Raw genomic sequence first — 20,054 nt, forward strand, 5'->3', positions numbered from 1 at the left:
CTTCCTTCATCCCCCTCTCTCTCTTTTACCCTCCTAAGTGAATTTTCTCTCATAACTTTTTCTAAGGTGCTAAAACCAAGTTCCTCAAACTGGAGTGGAGGAGAAGATGCTCCAACCACACAAATATGTTGTATGTTTTCTGTAACAGTTCTGGATGCTAGAATTGCAAATTGTAAATAGGGCTCGCTAATTCTCTCTGAGAGGTGTAAGCAAGACTCTGTTGAAGGCTTATCCCTCTACTCTGGTTAACGTTGGGACTCTCTTAAATCCAAGATACCCAATGATATGGAACAATACTTGAGCATTGAAATATTGTCAGTGAAGCTTGCAATGTAATTTTCTGTTTGAACTAAGAAAAGCTTATATATTGATAATTTGGTCATTGATTTCAAGAATATTATTCTTTGCTTTCAAACACATGTTAAGGCACCACCAAACTCCTAACATCTATGTGCTTGTAAAACTCCAGAGAACAGACCAGGATGGAGAACCATAATCCTAGAAGGAAGACAGAAGCCAAGGTATTTATGCTGATGATTTTATTGACGCTTTGAACTTGAAGAAAGGAAAAGCCAAGTGGTTTAATCCCGGGAGAATTGTTGAACAATCTCTGAAATAAAGAGAAAGACTTTAGAAGTCAAATAGTCCTATACCTTCAACATCTAGTAATCATGATGGTCCATGCTTGTAGCACTCAGAATAGTAAGGCAGGAGGATCACTAAATGTGAGGCAAACTTGGGCTGCATAGTGAATTCCCAGCCAGCCTGGCCTATAAATTGAAGCTCTGTCTCAATAAAAATAAAGAAGAAAAAAAGAAAAAAAGGAAGGAAGGAAAGAAAGAAGGAAGGAAGAAAATATTAAGGAAGAGAAAAAGCAGGTAGAAGAGAGAGACGAGGGAAAGGGAGAGGATAGGAGAAGGAGCAGAGAACGGAGAAGAAAGAGAAGGGGAGATGATAAAACAGAAAAAATTTAGGAACACATTTAACTAATCTGATGATGAGAGAAATTCAGACAGGACAGAGGAAGCACTTGCTGCTGTGAGAAGGAAGAAGGGCTTTCTATATGTAGATGTGAGGTGGTGAGGAGAGTGGCAAGAACCGAGCTGGGAAAGAGTGTTGGAGAGAAAAAGAAGGTGCAAAACTCAGAGAAATGAGAAAAACTGGTGAATTGAAAGAGAACTTTACTAAATGATCGGTTTACTAATTTAATTAGCCCTGACAGAATCATTGGAGCCCATCATTAGTTGGTTCTCCTTTTCTTTGGTCATTGGGACTGCTGTTGTACTGACCCTGCTGGGTTCTCTGGCCACCTTTTCCACGCTTCGTTTTCTGGCCACCTTTTTCTTTCTGGCTACCTTTTCCATTCTGGTCTTTCTGGCGTCCTTTTCCTTTCTGGCCTTTTTGAACACTGCGACCACGACCTCCTTGGCCACCTCCTCCTGGTTGATTTCCACTCTGAGGATCCTGGCCTCCCAACATGTCACCACCAGAGTTTCGATTACGACGTTGGCCATTCTTTTCTCTCTTGGACTTGATGGTTGCCCTACCATGATGATTTCGTTCATCTTGATAATGGTTCTTTATTTCATCTAGTGCTGCGTGTAGATCACCATCTTGCAGAGAGAGAACACACATCCCGAAAATCAAAAACAGGGAAAGTATCATCATGAACATAACAAGTTAACAATACAGTCTATCATACAATTTAGAGAGAAGTTGTTTTACTGTGGTAGATGGTATTAGATACTGTCTAGGTCCAATATCTACAAGAAGAGGGACAAAGGGATCTAGCTTGGGTGTGTATAATTATTTAGTGAGGATCCTTTTGCTTCTCTGTCCCAAATTTACCCTCCCCCATCTTTTGATACACCTGCTCTTTTTATATAGCACCATCTATCCAAAACATGGACTTTGTATGATACATATGAAAGTGCCCGTGTTTCATCATATTTCTCAGTGACTAAGAGAAATCCTAATATAAAAATATTGTTACACAACATGTTTGTTGCTTGAAGGATGGGTAGGAAATCAATTTGCTATGCATAATATCTTTTACACACTGATACTAACTCACATTTTCAGCTCCTCTTACTTACAACAACTATATGACTTTTTAACCTTCTAAGACTAAAATGAAAGCATAGATTTAACTGTGGGTTATACTATCTTTTGTGTGAGGTCTTTTTCTTTACTCCTGTACTCTGATATCTATCATTCTCTATGCCTAATTCCTTAACAGTGAATGGTTATGTGCAAGCTTCACCATCTATTAGATTCCAAGTGCCTAATGTATACTAACCATGCCCCATTTAGCTGTTACAAGGGGAAATAATCAGAATGTTTCTTTCTGGAAACCTGACATGAGTCTGTCATCACAAAGATAGTCAAGGCAAGGAGTGGGGGAAGGGCTGTTTCTTCATCCTTCTCATTTTGCTGTTCTTATAATTTTTGTTATGCCTCTTCTGATTTTTGAGCCTTTTTACAACGTAATAACTAAGTAGTAGAATAGTGAGGAAAGGAAAATTTTAAGGTTAGGCTTGAGGTTTTTTTAATCTAATAAATTAGAGGGATTTTATACTAGATCAGAGAGCCAGAAACTGTTAGACATTGTTCAGAATAACTCCAAATAACTTAATTGAAGTTGAAATGTCTCACGGTGGTGGTTGTTGTCTTCAGCTTCAAGGACTTCTGCGAAGAAAGAACAATACACAAACACAAAGAAGTTGAAAATTACATTACAAACTGGGTGGAAAGATCATTAACAAGTCAAGAAACATATTTAAGACAAATTTCTACATGGCTTTCAAGGGTTTTGCTTGCTGTCGTGGATTTAACCTAGAGTTTAATGCACAATAGGCAAGTGCTCTACCACTGGCCCAAATCTCCTTTACTTTTCAGTTGCTAAATTGTCTGGACTAGACTCCAACTCACTCTATAGCCCAGGTAGGTATTAGAACTTTGAACCATCTGCCTCTCTCTTCTAAGTAAAGAATAAAAACTTGTTCATTACTTCCTCTTTCTTGATTCTCCTATGTCTTTGGTGGAATATTTAATGATTGGATAACTATAATATTAAAGTAAATTCCATATATATTCACTATATAAATGAAGTATATATTGTTCTGGTATTATATCAACTTAACACAGATAAAGTCATCTGAGAGAAATGATCCTCAATTGAAAAAAAAATGCCTCCATAGGACCCTGCTATAGGCAGGCAAGCTCACATGGCATTTTCTTAATTAGTGATCGATTTGGAATAGTTTAGCCAATGGTGGGTAATGTACCCTTGGACATCTGGTCATGTGGTATATAAGAAAGCAGACTGAGAAGGCTTTAAGGAGCAAGCAAGTAAGTATCCTCAGCCTCAGGATTACTGCCTGCACTTAGGTTCTTGCCCTGCTAGAGTTCCTACCTTGACTTCCCCCTGTAATGGACTGTTACCTGGAAGTATACATGAAATAAATTCTTCCTCGCCACAAGAAACTTCTATTACTCCATTGTTGACCTTGGTCTATCGGACTATTTAGAGCAAAGTGTTTACAAATGAATGATGTACATGTGTTCTACTGATATCCAGACACTTATCTCACCGACACAAGAGGCACAATATGAAAGGCTGGCTTGTGTTTAATACCATGACTGAGGACTACTAAAATACTCAGAGTTTTTGCTCTTTTGCTTTTTGAAACTTCCTAAGCCCAATTTTTAGAACTTCTAAATGACAAAAAGATAAGCAAAACTATTATTGATAATTTAATAGTTTAATAATAATAATTTATATTATACATAAATTATACTATATAATAATATAATATAATTATATAATTATATATACTATTATAGATAATTTAATAGTTTAATAAAGATAATTAAATTATTATATGTTCTGAAGGAAAATGAAGCATAGCCTTAAATGAAGACTGACCTTGCTCTTGAAAGGAATTTTCATCATCTAGGATTTAAAAAGAGAAATATAATAAATTTATTATTTGATTCAATATATTCCAACAGTTCACTAGTATAAGTCAAAAGACATTATGAAAAAACTTAAGAAACTACTAGGGAAATATATATATATATATATATATATATATATATACATATATATATATATATATATATAATTTAGAGCATCCATATATGGAGCTCCATATATATATGGAGCAAGCAAGTAAGTATCCTCAGCCTCAGGATTACTTGTTTCAAAAAGCAAAAGAGCAAAAACTCTGAGTATTTTAGTAGTCTTCAGTCATGGTATTAAACACAAGCCAGCCTTTCATATTGTGTCTCTTGTGTCGGTGAGATAAGTGTCTGGATATCAGTAGAACACACTTAGATTCTTGCCCTGCTAGAGTTCCTGCCTTGACTTCCCTCTGTAATGGACTGTTACCTGGAAGCATACATGAAATAAATTCTTTCCTCTCCACAAGAAACTTCTATTATTCCATTGTTGACCTTGGTCTATGGGACTATTTAGAGCAAAGATACTACTTAGGGAAATATATATATATATACCCAAAGTAGAAGCCTAGTCTCTATTAAGGACTGAAAATTAATAAGAGGAAATCGAGCAATCAATTGATTTTCTTCCTTTACAGTGTAGCACCATGCTTGATGATGTGACTCCCTGAACAATTACAACTTGAGAATCAAACCATCCATGGCCTTGCAACTCATCATTTACATTAGCAAGACTTTACTACCCACATAGCTTTTTCCCAGAAGACAAAACTTCCCAAACAATGATTGCTTATTTCAGGGAGTTATCCAAAACCCCTTTAACTAAATACAAGTCTTTTCAATTTTCTACTGCCATAATTGTTTATTCCCTATGATGCCTTTTATAGCTATCCATAGCCTCCATCATAAGTTATATATTCTACTCATTCTTAAAGAAGAACTCATTCCACCAACCACACCTCAGAGCTTTATTTTTTGAATATTCCAATTTTGCCTTTTGCTCTTACCCAAGGTATTAAAGGAAAGTGGTACTTTCTTTCATCACATTAACAAGAAATTCATTTTTGTTCATTAACATATTGTTTTGAGTATCTTGAGATACTCAAATTTTGCTAACCTTCTAAGCTAGATTTTCATTCAGAAGTTGCTCAGATTTTGGTAAATAAATATTCTAACTGGAATTCTGTACTTCACTGAACTGTAATACTCTGCATGGAAAGCAAATAGCATTGTGAATCAGTAGAAGAATCAGTAAATGAAATTTTTATTAAACATGAAGATTCAATAAAAATTCTCAATAATTCTAAATGTTCAAGTGTTTGTTAGCAAGGAAACAAAATATCCAGGTGAATTATGTTTCTACCCTATTCCCACAGAGAATTGGTGTGGAAAATCTATGCACATTCAAATAGTAAATGTTACACTATGAAGATACTAGTTTAGAACATATACTGACAGTTTCAGACACATATTTTTGTCATCAGTAAAAGAATGATATAGATACTAATATAGCCTCCCCTTTGATTGGCTGATTCTCTGGATATTTAACTGATTTCTTAAAAAAAAAAAAATAAAGACTGGCCCAACCCTACTCTTTTCTATAAATTTCAACCTAATTTTCTCTATTACCTTCATTGGCTGTTTGAGCTGAGGTCAGGGCCAGCAGGGCTATTGAGAGCAGGACCAGAAGAATCCTAGAGGCAGCCATGGTGTCTCTCTCCCTTGGTACTAGCAGAACTTCAGACACAGCTTTTATGAGACCCAGAAAACAATGTTACCTTGAAGACCATAGGATGGGCACTTCCCACCCATATCTAATTTGTTATTTGAACCTCAGCCAGACAAGGTAGATTAAAGAACAGTATGTGTTCTTCAAAGGGAACAAAGAATTTTTACAAGTTCTTTGAAACAATGGCTTATTATCCTCATTTATTAATTCTAAGTATAACTAATTGTCTTCTACATTTAACATTCCACCTAGAACTGTGCTTCTCTGTTTTCTTATAGGATTCAACACTGTTCTGACTTTCTGCTCTGTCACTTCAGACACTTTCCTATAGAATGAGCCAACAAAGTCACAAGGAAAACAGACTTAAAAAAAAAAACAAAAGCACAATAATAGGAAAAAAACATAGGTCAAGAAAATCTAGTATAAGTTATCTTACAAAGCTTGGAAAAATATCAAGAATAGTTGCCAACAAAAGAACAAACCCAACGTTTCAATATTTCAAAGACAATGATTACATAGGATTGAGATATTGAATTGAATGCACTATCAAATCTTAACACAAAATAATCAGAATAATAGCTGGGTTGAAATCCAATATCCAATATGAAAATCCAATATGAAAGGTGTTCAGCTTGGAAAGAGATGGCAATTAGTTACACCTGTCACTACAATATCAAACAAAAAGGTATGTTGTTTGAGTCCTTTTGGAAGGTGAAGCTATCAACTAAGGGAAAGAGGATATTTTGTTGGTAATATAAAAATAATTCCATAAAATAATTAAAATTGTCTTACATTATTTTAATTTATTTTAAATTGCCTTAATTTTTTAAATACCTTAGAATACTATAAATAAACTTAATAAAATCACTAATGTTTCAAATAATGAATTTGGATTCTCCATTAAAATGTGCTATGAGTCACTTTCATCCACAGGAATAACTGATAGGTATCTTTATTGTTTATCTGCCCATAATTTCTTTTTTTCTTTCTAGAGAAATGTGCTTTCTTGTTGGCTTTTTCTCCTTAAAAAAAAAAAAAAGATATCACTGCCTCTCCACTTACCCTTGAATATAGTATTTTAATCTTGCTTTTTTTATGACACTTCATTTTTTTTCATTTATCCAAACTTAATTTTTACATCTCTGCTTCCTTCTTTTGCTTTATTCTCCATATGAAGCACTCAATAGATAATAGAATAATAGTCTTCTTGATATGTAGATAGATAAGAGATAGACATCATATAAATGGATAGACAGATGGTAGACAGATAGATGACAGATACATACATACATACATACATAGATCTAAAGATATATACATACATATATACATAGATAGATATAGATAATAGGCAGATAAGTACATAGACAACTAAATACATTATAATATATATGATATACTTAATGTGTCTATTTATGTCCAGAAAGTTGCTTTCATTATTGTGTTATGAGTATATTTACCTCGTGTGTGTGTGTGTGTGTGTGTGTGTACACACGTGTGCATGCATGCGCGTGCATGTGTGTATATGTGTACCTATATCAGACACTGGTGTCAGAAAATATTTGAAATTATAGACAAATTGTTAATTTGTTTCCTTTTTTGTAAGTGAGACTGTGGTGGTCAGACTTTTTTCTTTTATACTTCTCTGTTAATTAAATTTTTATGATGATGACTTCTTACATTTGAAACAAAATGTTTATGTAAGGGAGAATGGCCTTGTTGGGCATAGGTGGGAAAGGAGAGCCTTGGTCCCAGGAAGGCTGGATGTCCCAGTGTGGGGGAATTGAGGGTGGGTAGGTGGGAATGGGTGGGTGTCTGGGGGCACATCCTCATAGAAGCAGGAGGAGAGGGGATGGAATAGGGGGTCCCTAGGGGGGAATGGGGAAAGGAGATAACATCTGATATGTAAATAAAATATTCAATTTTTAAAAAAGGAAAAAATGTCAATAAAAATGAAGACCCTTGTCGGCCAATTCTCATCTGATACATTGAGAGGGAAATGTTACAATTTTCCCCAGCCTCAACTTCTCCCTTCATCCTTTGCTTCTTCCAGCTTACATATTGGCCTTTAGCCATGACCTTGCTCCAGGTCACAACTGGCACATCACTTTCCATTATCCAATAATTAATGTCTTCAACCCTCAACTCTATTTTTCCTATGAGATTATGTCCTTCACTATAATTCCTTAATTATAGACCTTCCTTCCAAATATTATGCTTTTACCCTCAGTGTTCCTATGCCCAACATTGAGAACAATAATATTTTGTGATTAACTCTTCTGGATCCCTGTTTACATGTACAAAATATTGTATCTTTGGAGTTATTCAATTTTTAACTAACTGTAAACCTTGTAAAGCAGGTTAATGTTTTAAGTAAAGAAATAAAGGTGTAGATTATATTTGTCTGGGAATTTTTACGAGATGAGATTTTATTTGGTCCATTTTTATGTATGTATTTATCTTTGTTTTATGCATAACGGTGTTTTGCCGGCATGTGCGATTGTGCACCACATTCACGTAATACCATTGGTGGCCTGATGTTCCCACTGGATCTTCATTGGATCCTCTGGAATTGGAGTTAGAGATGGTTAGACATCATATGGGTGCTGAGGACTAAGGCCGGGTCCTCTGCAAAGGCAGAAAGTGCTCATAACTTCTAAGCCATATCTACTGCTCTTGTCTTGGTTCTTTGGTTAGGCAAAATTTGTGAGTTTAACCCTACATTATACCATACAGCATTATTTGTTTATCCTTGTTCTATTATGCTAACTAGCAATTTTTGATCATTGGTCTTGGAACACAGAACATAGAAACACTATCTTTACCTTGGGTTTGGTATCTACTTTTGAATCATTAATTGTTTCTAGTTTTTGGGCTTGTTAAAAATATTTTGTAAGAAATATCAGTTTTCCAGTACTCTGGGCAAGTGTCAGTACAACCATCTAAAGTTAAATGACAGTTCATACATGCATAGCTTGATAAGAAATGCATTGCAATAGAAATCAGTGTCAATTGGACGCAGCAGAAAGCAGAAAGGAAGACTCATCTAGATCTCAAATCCAATGTTCATGTCAGGTCTTAGATTTCTAAGAATTTTTTAAATACATATTATTCCCAAATTCTATTTCTTAAAGATATGTTGGTCTATGCTTGCTTTTTTGGCATAAAATTTTCTTAATAATTTATTTTTATTTTCATATTATATGAATATATTAATATTAAATATTTTATTAGATAATAAAGTATATATAAATATATAATAAAATAAATTTAATTAATATATGATACATATAACATTTATGATATATAAATATATTATAATAAATAATATTGATTTTTTCTAAATTTGAGTAGATTAAATTTTCTGTAAAAACATTGTATGACTAAATAATTTAATGAAAATAAAAGTTTACCATAGGATGGCTACAAAACTAAAATTAAATGAAGCATGTTTAGATTTATGGACACACCAAGTTTAAAAGACAAGAAATGGAAAGACACATTTCACGTAAATGGTAACCCAAAGAGACAGAATGGCATGTTAAGTGATAAAACAAGCCTTCAAAAGTCTGAGAAGAGTGATTTCTACACAACAATGAAGCAGAAGGGAAGTGGAAATGTTTAAAAATGACATTTAATAACCCACTTTTGAACAAGGTGGAACTTTGTTCAAAAATTGTAACTTAACATTTTGATTCTAGAAAGGCATACCAAGAGAGCTTCCTGATAAATATGCAAATTTTACAAAGAAGGAAATGTTAAGGGGTATACACCAGAGAGGACTACTTGGACACAGGTTTAAACCAATAGAATGCCATTACTAGCTGATCTGAAACTAAACTGTGTATTCAGGATTTCATTGTAACTCCAAGCCTTTCTCAGGATGAGCTCTTAAGCATAGAATCCACGTCCTAAGTGGATATACTTCTGTTAACAAGAGCAGTTACGCAGACATAGAACTACAAAAGCCAAAAGGCAAGGTTAGTACACTTAAAGACTTTCCAAAAATTATGGATTTTGATTGATTAGGCCTGTGTTTTCAGTTTGGCAGATGGTACTTCTATGTGCTGAGTTTTATAACCTTAATGTTACTTCCATCATGGAGTCTGTTGTACTAAGGTCTGGGGGCCAACCTCTGACACTATTAATGTTACTCTGCTATGCTTGCAGATAGTAGCCTAAAATAATTATCTCCTAAGAGGCTTCATCCAGAAGCAGATGAGATCAGATGCAGAAACCCACACCCGAACATCAGGTGGAGCTCAAGAAGTCTTGAGAATGAGTAAAGAATAGAAGTTTGCAAGCTGGAGGGGTTAAGGATACCACAGGAAGACCTACAGTGTCAGGAGCCATCTAGGGGAAACTAAAGCTAGCAGGTGACTTTTCTGGAGATGGTCCATCATTTTTGCATGGCCTATGATGGGTGAGCTTTGAGAGGCAAGAACCCAAGAAACTTCATCCCAGGATTGCCTCTTATATCTGGTATGCCTTTTCCTGTCATTATTACATAATCTGATGATTCCTGGGCATTAGTCTACCCTATTAGGGAAATTTTCTGCAGATCAACAAAGATATGCCATCATGTAGTAATGCTGTATAGTCAAATTAATGATTTTATAATTCCTGATAATGATTTTATAGAATTCCTGATTTGATTAAAATAATTTTAGTAAGAAAGTTTTAACAGATGTTTTAGCTGCTTTGCCAGAAAGATATAATAAACTTAAAATCAAGAATAAAATATGCCCACTTCCCAGAGAATAGTAAGTAAAGGTTGTATAATAAGAAATAAAATGAGATTTCATAAATACACCACCAAAATAAATAGGCTTGGTACAAATTTGTGATTAAGTGAAACATTCATTCTAGGTTAGATACAAGGATGAAGCTATAGGTTTGCATTATGATAAAGCAAGGCCCTGTGAAACTGCTGCTTTGAACTTATAATGAGCTTATAGAATGAAACACTGCTTTGAACTTAATTATCAGCAGCCTTCTGTAACTCTCCTTTTATCTAACATTTTATCTATGAGATTTTTTTTAAAGAACTTTTGTCTAAGAGGGTATAAGAAGGCCAGAGAGAAGGAATACAGTGTGGCATCTGGGCCTCTGCACCATCTACCCACCAAATGTATGTATGAGAGACTCTGCCTCATCTACCAGATGTACATATGTATATATCTGTTTGTCTATAAGAGTGTGTGTACCTATCTATCTATCTATCTATCTATCTATCTATCTATCATCTATCTATCTTAAGAGAGACAAGAGGCTATAAGTCAGTCTATTTGTGCCTTCATAGCAAAAATATCAGATAGTGGCCCTCCATGTATCAGTAAACATTCATTTATTATGGTCTTGCAGAGATTTCTGGATCCCTGAAAGCCACCCATTGAAGTCTTGAAAAGTATTAGCAGGGTAGAGCCCAATAAAGCTAGGTCACTATTGTCATGCTCTTGAAGAGACTGCTACTGTTTGCTACTGAAATGTCCTACAAAGGTTCATGTGTTGAATTCTTCACTATCAGTGCAACAGTGTTAAGAAGTATTTGTGCCATCATGTTTGTAATTTCCTAAATCAATCCATTGGTGGCTTACAGTTGAATGGACATTAGGAAGTAATGGATACAATAGGAGGTGGGAATTCATTAGAAAAATTTTATCTGGGACTTTGTCTTTGTAGACTGTTTCTTGTCCTGCTATCTCCTCTGCATTCCTATTTCCATAGAGCAACAGCTTTGTTCACCAAGTTTTGTTCACTCAGGACTTTGCTTATTCACACATCCCTTGACTTCGTATTTAGGTTTGTGGTAGGCTCAAAGCAATGGGTCCATGAGCTGAAACCTGAAACTGTGAAACATAATAAACCCTTTCTCTTTGAAAAAAAAAAAGTGTGTAAGTGCCCTTCCCTCTGCCTTGTTTACCATAATAGACCAAATAATAGGACCTAGGTGGAGTTACCCACCTTGGCTGCACATACAGCCTGCTACAGGAACTTAGAAGAGATTGCCTAGAGATATCTCCGGCTGTGACAAAGGATGGGTTCCTCCACCCATCTCCAGCAGTGACCAAGGAGGTTCTGTCACCCATCTCCAGCTGAAAAAAGAAAGGGTTTCAGTGGGGCTTTCCCTTTAAATTGAGAGCTGAACAATAAACTTTGAGACTTGATCAGAGAACTTTGTCGTGGCTTCATCTCTTCTCGCCCTTCGTCCCTCTCTTCATTTCTAGCTCCCCTTTCAGGGGAACCTGGTTGGTCCATGGACACAGGCGGCTACATGTGTAGGTATATATATATGAATGTAAGTGTGCATAAACACTTGTAGGTTGATGAGACAGGTGGTCAGGTCCGACCAGAATCCCTGTGTGTGTATGAATGTAAGTGTGCCTGTGCATACTGCCTATGGAAAAAAAATTCTTTCTTTTCTTCTCTTTTCTTCCTGGATCATGAAGACTTAACGAGCCCAAGCCTCTAATCTGGACGGGGAAAGAAGGGAAATCAGTGCTTATTGAAGCACAGATAGTAAGAAACAAGTGTGGAGATACCCACATTAAGCTTGAGATGCCTGGGACCCCTGATGACAAGGAAAGAAAAAACCTGCCAGGGATAATGTGTTTCAGAGAGTGAGGCTATGTCCTCTTGTATGAGTACTAAGAGGCTTCAAGGCCTGCTTCTTTGGCGCAAGCACCTTGTGAGGTCATTTCTGCAACTATTCTTAGTACTTATTATTCTTCTTATCTATTTACTGTTCCTTTTCTTTACTCCTTCCTTGATTAAACTGGTATTTGGTGACCTGGCAAGACCTACTAGGAGTCTGCTTGATATCCAGGAACTAGATGTTACTGATAATATTAAAGTGAAAGCTGTTCATGAGTTTAAGAGAAATGTAACTGTAGAGGAAGCTCTACAAACTTGGGAAAATTGTACCTAATGTAAAATTGGATATGGTGATAGTTACAGCATCTTGGGAAAGTTTGATATATTACAATCACTCGCTCAAGGTGAAAATGAAGGTAACCTAGAGCCATGGGCAGAGATGAGTAAATCTGCAGCTGTTCCCTCAGTCTTAGTCTCAATTCTGTATAAGAAATGTATATATTTATTACAAAACTGGAGATGAAATAACATACATATATTTCCCAGAAAGTCAGAAATGGGTTTCTTGGATTCAGGGACGATGGTAGCAGCTCCCTAGGAATTCTGCATACAGGTTAAGTGAGGACATTTTTGTAGACAGACAAACGGGGTCCTGGATGTTTGACCCAACTGAAGATCTTGTGGGATTAGGGTATGGAACCCAGTACTAAAAAGGGATATTGGTGAAGGAACATGCCCTTTGCTATATTTTTAAGATCACCTTGGAGCACATTGCCATGGAACTGTATTCCCCCCAAAAAGAGAGAAGTATCCTCAAGAATAATTAAAATGTCAGCATGCACTTCCTGACATCCACATCAGCGTCTACCTTTGGTGACTGCACGTGGGATGGATACCCAAGTGGAATGGTCTCCAGACGGCCCCTCCTTCAGTTTATATCCCATACTTTGTCTCCATATTTGCTCCCTTGAGAATTTTGCTACACCTTCTAAAAAGAACCAAAGTACCCACAATTAGTCTTCTTTCTTCATGAGCTTCATGTGGTCTGTGAGTTGAATCTTGGGTATTCCAAGCTTCTGGGCTAATATCCAATAATCAGTGAGTGAATACCATGTGTGTTCTTTTGTGATTGAGTTACCTCACTCAGGATATTTTCTAGTTCCATCCATTTACCTAAGAATTTCTTGAATTCATTGCTTTTAATAGCTGAGTAAGACTCCAGTGTGTAAATGTACCACATTTTCTGTATCGATTCCTCTGTTGAAGGACATATGGGTTCTTTCCAGCTTCTGGCTATTATAAATAAAGCTGCTATGAACATAGTGGAGCATATGTCTTTGTGTCCTTTGAGGTCTGCCAGAGCTTGACATATTCAGAGGCAGATGCTTACAGCTAACCATTGAACTGATCAAGGGGTTCCCAATGGAGGAGTAAGAGAGAAGACTGAAGGAGCAGAAAGGGTTGAGGCCTCATGAGGAGAGCAACAATACCAACCAACCAGAGCTCCCAGGGCCTAAACCACCAGCCTAGGAGCACTTAGGGAGGGACCCATGGCTCTAGCTGTATATGTAAGGGAGGATGGTCCTGTCCAGCATATGTCAGAGAGGAGATCCTTGGTCCTATGAAGGCTGGACGCTGTGTGTGTGTGGGGGGGGGGGAATTTGAGGGTACAGAGGTGGGAGTGGGGGGTGGGGGTGGGCACTTCCTCATAGAAGCAGGAAGAGAGGGGATGGGATAAGGGGTTCCTGGGTGGGGGGGCAGGGGGGATGGGGTAAGGGGATAACATCTGAAATGTAAATAAAATAACCAATAAAAAAAACAAATAATTAAAGTGTAGAAAATTAGAACAGCCAGGAGAATTAAATATATGGAGTACAGGTCAGGCTCAGGAATAACTACAAAGACTGCAGGGTCAGCAGTATGACCTCATGTTTGCCCTTTTATGAAACTATACCATCTCACACATGTCTGAAAGATATGGACTTTGTAACCACAATACTGCTGCACTCAACCTGGTGGTCTAGAGATATACAAAATTGTGCTTGCTACAAAACTTTTACGTTTGAGATTTTATAGTTCCATTTTTCAGTTATAAATCTGTACTACTCTGAAACACAAGAAAATGTTGGCACAGGAAAATAGAGATGCATTTACCTACTATGAACTGTGTAACCCAACTTCATTGTATGATTTCAATAAAAGATTGGGGCTGAGTAAAGTCTATAGAACACTCTAACTCTCGAGTTCAAGAGCCCTCCCTGCAAGAGCAGCCTGTCAGCTTGAACATCGATTGTATGTTTTCTTACTCACCTACCAGATATCCCTAGTCCTTGACGAACCCTGACTCGTGTCGAGGCTGGACCCAGGCAAACCAGCTCTTATTAAAGCACAAATACTAAGCGTATTACAGAGTAAGAAAACAGCACTTATTAAAGCACAAATAATAAGAAACTGGTGCTTAATAAGCAAATAATAAGATTATAAGACCAGGGATCATTAGTCTTTAGCCTTCATCCCGTGCTGTGTCCCACCCAGTCCCATTCCCTAAAGACTAGGACAGGACACCAACACTACAGAGTCAATTAACTTGGGCCCATGGGACCTTACAGAGACTGAACCACCACCCAAAGAATATGCCTGGGCTGGACCTAGGCTCTCTACACATTTGTAGCAGATGTGCATCTTGGTCTTCATGTAGGACCCCTAAAAATTGGAACAGGGGCTATATCCGACTCTGCTGCCTGCCATTGGATCTCCTCCCCTAGGAACTGTCCTGCTGGAACTAGATGTCCCAGGGTGTGGTGGTATCCAAGTGGGGTTTTGCCTTCTCTAAAGACAATGGGAGGAGGTAGTGAGCAGAGAGATTGTAAGGGGAGGATTTGGAGGAGAGGAAGAAGAAGGAGTTGTGATCACATTGTAAAGTGAATTAAAAATACATAAATTATTGAAGAAAAACAACAACAACAACAAAAGAAGTTAGAGAAGGGAGAGAAGGAGTCAGGTGATGGTCAGGGAAAGTCCAAAAACCCAAAATGCATAGACAAAAGCCCAAAAGTTAGAGATAAAGGACATGATTGTGACAATCCTCTCAGCGTTGCTAGAACTGTGTCAAGCAGCAGTGCTGGCTTCATGACTCTATTTCCAGTGGATATGGCTGTTCCAAATAAATACCTTTTAAAGCCTAGTAATATTTTTATTACATTTATTTCTTTTGTGTGTGTGCATATGTCCACAGGTGCATGTGCTTCCAGATGTGCCCATGGCACGGCACAGACTGTTTCCCTCTCTGGGTTCCATCACAGGCACCTTACAAACCTTTTGGCCCTCAAATGCATTCCGCACACAGGGCACCAAAATGAATGGATTATGCTATTGGCTCCAACTGATGCCATCTGTCCCAGACAACAAACAAGTACTATGACATCATTATTTATCAATCAATATCCATACATGAATATTCATTTTATAAGATTTCTTTTTCAAAAACCTATGTATTTACTGCTTTCAGCAAATGCTTATGAGAACATCCATGCATTACTCTAAGTCGGGGACATAGGAGTACACAATTTAAGATTTCAATGATGTATTAGCTTAAGTTATAACAATTGACTACAAGGGAATTCCAAGGCAAGTAAGCTTGATCGTTACATTGCTCTCCTAAAGGCAGGCTAAACACACAGGCTGAGAACACAATAGGACAGCATCTTAAGTGACCTCAAGACATATTATTAATTCTATCTGTGAGGTTCAGTAAAAGTTCCACTCTCCCAGAATTTAGGAGATATTTTCAAAATGTTGCCTTGCTGCATACAAGCACTTAAATAAGAAAACCTGCATTAATGCAGGTATGCTGTCTGAGAACACATGCCAGTAACAGAACAACAACCTAGCTTACATGGGTCCCTAAAATCCAGCAACAGGTTATCAATGTAATAAAACAAAAAATAAGCTCACAGACACACACACATGTGATGTTTGATAACAGTGCTAGTGTTTGGGTGAGTGGAAGCTTGTAGCTTGTTAATACATCTCAAAGGTTTCATGTGATAATCACAAAAGATATCATGTCACACAAACAGGATGATGAATGGTTTCTAATCGGACTACATAAACTTTGTGATAATGCATTCTGGATCTGTACCATTCCAACTTTTTGACAATCATTGAAGAGAAACTGAAGTCTTCAGTGGAGAAATATTGAAGTCATTTTTAAAATGTCTATAATATGAAACCTGAAGCAACAGTTATATATGAGACAGTTTTTATGAATTGACATGGAATGATCTCTAAGATGTACTATTAAGTAAGTAACTGAAAGTGAGAAGTAGTAGCTACATTACAGCACACAGTATATGATTAATTAAGTATATAAAAATAGCATTATGTATTTATAAATACTCCTACCCATGAATGTAAACAAAAGGTCTGTTTTGGCAATAAATCAATTGATTGCTGAGGTACTTCTGGAAAAGTTAAAAGAAAAAAATGTACTTTTTGTAGTTATTATTATTATTATTTAATCTTTTTTTACAGTCCAGACTTTATCCCCTTACTGGTCCACCCTCCAACTGTCCCACATCCCACACCTCCTCCTTCACTCCCCAAGAGGAATGTCCTCACCCCACACCCACCCCACCAGACCTCCCCACTCCCTGGGGCTCCAAGTCTCTCAAGGATTAGGTGCATGTTCTCTGACTGAGTCCAGATCCAGCATTCCTCTACTGTATATGTGTTGAGGGCCTCATATCAGCTGGTGTGTGCTACATGGTTGGAGCTCAGTGTCCAAGAAATCCCAGGGGTCCAGGTTAGTTGAGACTGCTGGTCCTCTTACTGGGTCACCCTCCTCCTCAGCTTCTTCTAGCTTTTCCCTAATTCAACCACAGGAGTTTCCAGCTTTTGTCCATTGGTTGGATGTAAATATCTCCATCTGACTCTTTCAGCGGCTTGTTGGGCCTTTTGGAGGGCAGTCATGCTAGGCTCCTATTTGTAAGCACACCATAGCATCAGTAACAGTGTTAGGCCTCAGGGCCTCTCCTGTGCTGGATCTCAATTTGGGCCAGTCACTGGACACTCTTTGAGAGCCAGCAAAATGAACAGAAACAGGCAGCCTCGAGAGTTAGGAGGTGAGGGGACTCTCTAGAACATTTTCCTTTTTTATATAAAATATTTTAAGATATGTTTAGTGTATGGAAGGATGACTCAGCAGTTAAAAGCACATCCTACAGTCACAGAGGACCTGAATTAAGTTCCCAGCATCCTTGTCTGGTGCCTCACAATCATCTGTAACTCCAGGTTCAGGTGATCTAACGACCCCTCCTGGCCACTGTGACACCTGCACTCATACATACACACACACACACATGCACACAAACATAGTTAAAAATAAATCTTTAAATAATATCAGCAAAATTTAAATTGTGTTCATAAGAACTGATTTGTTCTATTAAATGAAAACAAATAATAATTTATGAAAATCAATAATTAAATCAGATGAGTCAAGGTAATGGAAAATAATCTAATTTAAAAGACTAGCAGTCTCAACTAATCTGGACACCTGAGATCTCTCAGACACTGAGCCACCAACCAGGCAGCATACATGAGCTGGTCTGAGGCCCCCCGACACATATACAGCAGAGGACTGCCTAGTCTGGCTTCAGTGAGAGAAGATGCATCTAACAGTTGAGAGACTGAAGACCCCAAGGAGTGGGGAGTTCTGGTGGGGTGGAGGGGTGGGGACATCATCTTGGAGACAAGAGAGGAGAAATGAGATGAGGAACAGAGGGCAGACTGGAAGGTGATAAGGAACGTAAAAATGATTAAATGATGATGATGATGATGATGATGATGATGAAGATGAAGATAATCAATAATTGAACAGCTAAAGTTATAAGAATTAATTTTTTCTCTACCATAGCTCGACGACCACCCCATGTGGAAGGCTAATTGGAAACAAGACTAGCCCATTGCATTCTGTAGCTGCCAGCTCATTTCTCTTCTGTGCTTAAGGAATGCAATCTGAATGGGACACAGTAAAACAAAACAAGAACTGTAGCCTCAGAGAAAAGGCAGGATGACATCAGACTTTGATCTTAGCACAACACTGAACTGTAGATAAAGGCTGGCCACTAAATTCTAGTAATCACGTTTTTTTTTTTTCAATTTTCTTTTCTGTTGTTTAATTTTAAAAATGTGACTCAATCATCATAGATTATTGCACATGATTTTAGAATTCTATGAAGTTCTCTTGGAAAATTTACAAAAATGAGCATGTGCATAGATATCTGGCTGGAATTTCTGAGTTCTTTTCCCTTCCAACACAAGAACAAATTAAAATGTCTTCCAAGACATGGGAGTTTTTTCTACCCGCTTCACTTTGAATCCAAACAAGTTCTCGACCATGTGATTCATATACCGTCATTAAATTAAATGTTAGACTTAATTAAGCAATTCATTAATTAATGAGTTTCAAAATATAGGAAAGAGAATAATTCTTCACACTGAGGTGACATCACTGGCCCCTGGTGTTCTCACTAATCCATTATCTGCCTTAATTTGGGCAGATTAGTAAATGTCGGTGGCTTGGATTTCTTCCATTTATTTCTCCAGAAATGAAGATTAAAAGATTAAATCAACATAAAACAAAAGATTAAAATAACACTGACTTTATCTCAAGAGAGAGAAACTGGACAGCATGTGACCTCTTAGAATTACAAACAGGCATTCCAGTGATTAAACAAAGAGCTATGTCCTTTGGAAGTGTCTCTGCATCCTCTAAACTCCATAGCTTAAAGAACTCCAGGTACCCTGCCTGGTCTCAAAGAATCCCTTCAGGAGAACAGAGACAGTGTGCCTTGAAAGCCCAGTTCATTCCAGATGTACCTAAAACACCGCTGATTGTATTAATGGCCATGGGAGGAGGGATGTGTTATACCCACTACTCAGGCCCTGGTAGGGGCAGAACTGATGGCAGGGTCCCACTACCTAGTGCTCTCCTGTGCTGTATATTACAGAAGTGAATTCCACCAAATCAAACTGTGTTCACCTCTAGCCACTTCTGGAAAAGCAACAGCCTTTCACAGCCCCTTGCGGTCATTATCACCTGCTCAAGTCTCCTGAGAACAACTTCTCGAAAACCTAGATTCTTGCTTATTTGTCAGGATGCGGTCCAGCTCCGTTGACTTGAGTCATGGCTGCCTCTTGGGACTATACCTCAAGAAATACAATAAATCCGAGATACGCACCACGACTCTCCTCACCTATAAAAGATGAAAGGTCCATGTAGTGTTGGGCTTCAAATCCATGACTTTGCATATGCCAAGTAAGTGGTCTGTCACTGAGCTTTATCACCAGTCCTTAAATGAGACCTTTAAAGCTGAGTCGGTCAATACTAGGATAAAGATAATATTCCTCTACTCTAAGCAATAAACAAGGGTTAGTCTTTGCACTGAAATATTTGCTCTCAGACCATTCACCTGAAGACAGCAACAGCAAACACTAGGCATTTTTGCCCTGATCACTAGGACTAGCCAGCCCACCTTCTGATTAAGATTACTATACAGATTGCAAGACACTCACAGTCACTCCTCTAGGCATATGCCCTTGCCGGTGAGCCTCTGACTTGATCCTACAAAGTCTACCCTTCTTCCCTTGTGGAACTAAATCTGAGAATCAAATTGGTACTCCAGATCTTCCTCTAAGGGGTCAGACCAAGCTGGTCTCCATGTGAGTCCCTCTTCCAGCTCTCCCTTGTTCCTGACTCTGTCCTACT

The 20,054-nt window shown here is 37.6% G+C and overlaps 1 protein-coding gene across 1 annotated transcript; it reads right to left on the reverse strand.

Annotated features, from left to right (window-relative positions):
• Positions 1 to 1,224: 1,224 nt before the first annotated feature.
• Positions 1,225 to 5,671, reverse strand: LOC114632419 (heterogeneous nuclear ribonucleoprotein A1-like). The gene is made up of 4 exons (XM_028780925.1): positions 5,593 to 5,671; positions 3,929 to 3,955; positions 2,656 to 2,688; positions 1,225 to 1,613 (listed from the first exon to the last, which is right to left on the reverse strand). The coding sequence occupies exons 1-4, from the start codon at positions 5,669 to 5,671 to the stop codon at positions 1,225 to 1,227; spliced, it is 528 nt and encodes a 175-aa protein (XP_028636758.1).
• Between the last annotated feature and the right edge of the window lie 14,383 nt (positions 5,672 to 20,054).

This window comes from Grammomys surdaster, unplaced genomic scaffold (genome assembly GCF_004785775.1).
Source record: "Grammomys surdaster isolate TR1022 unplaced genomic scaffold, NIH_TR_1.0 373, whole genome shotgun sequence".
Lineage (NCBI taxonomy): Eukaryota > Metazoa > Chordata > Mammalia > Rodentia > Muridae > Grammomys > Grammomys surdaster.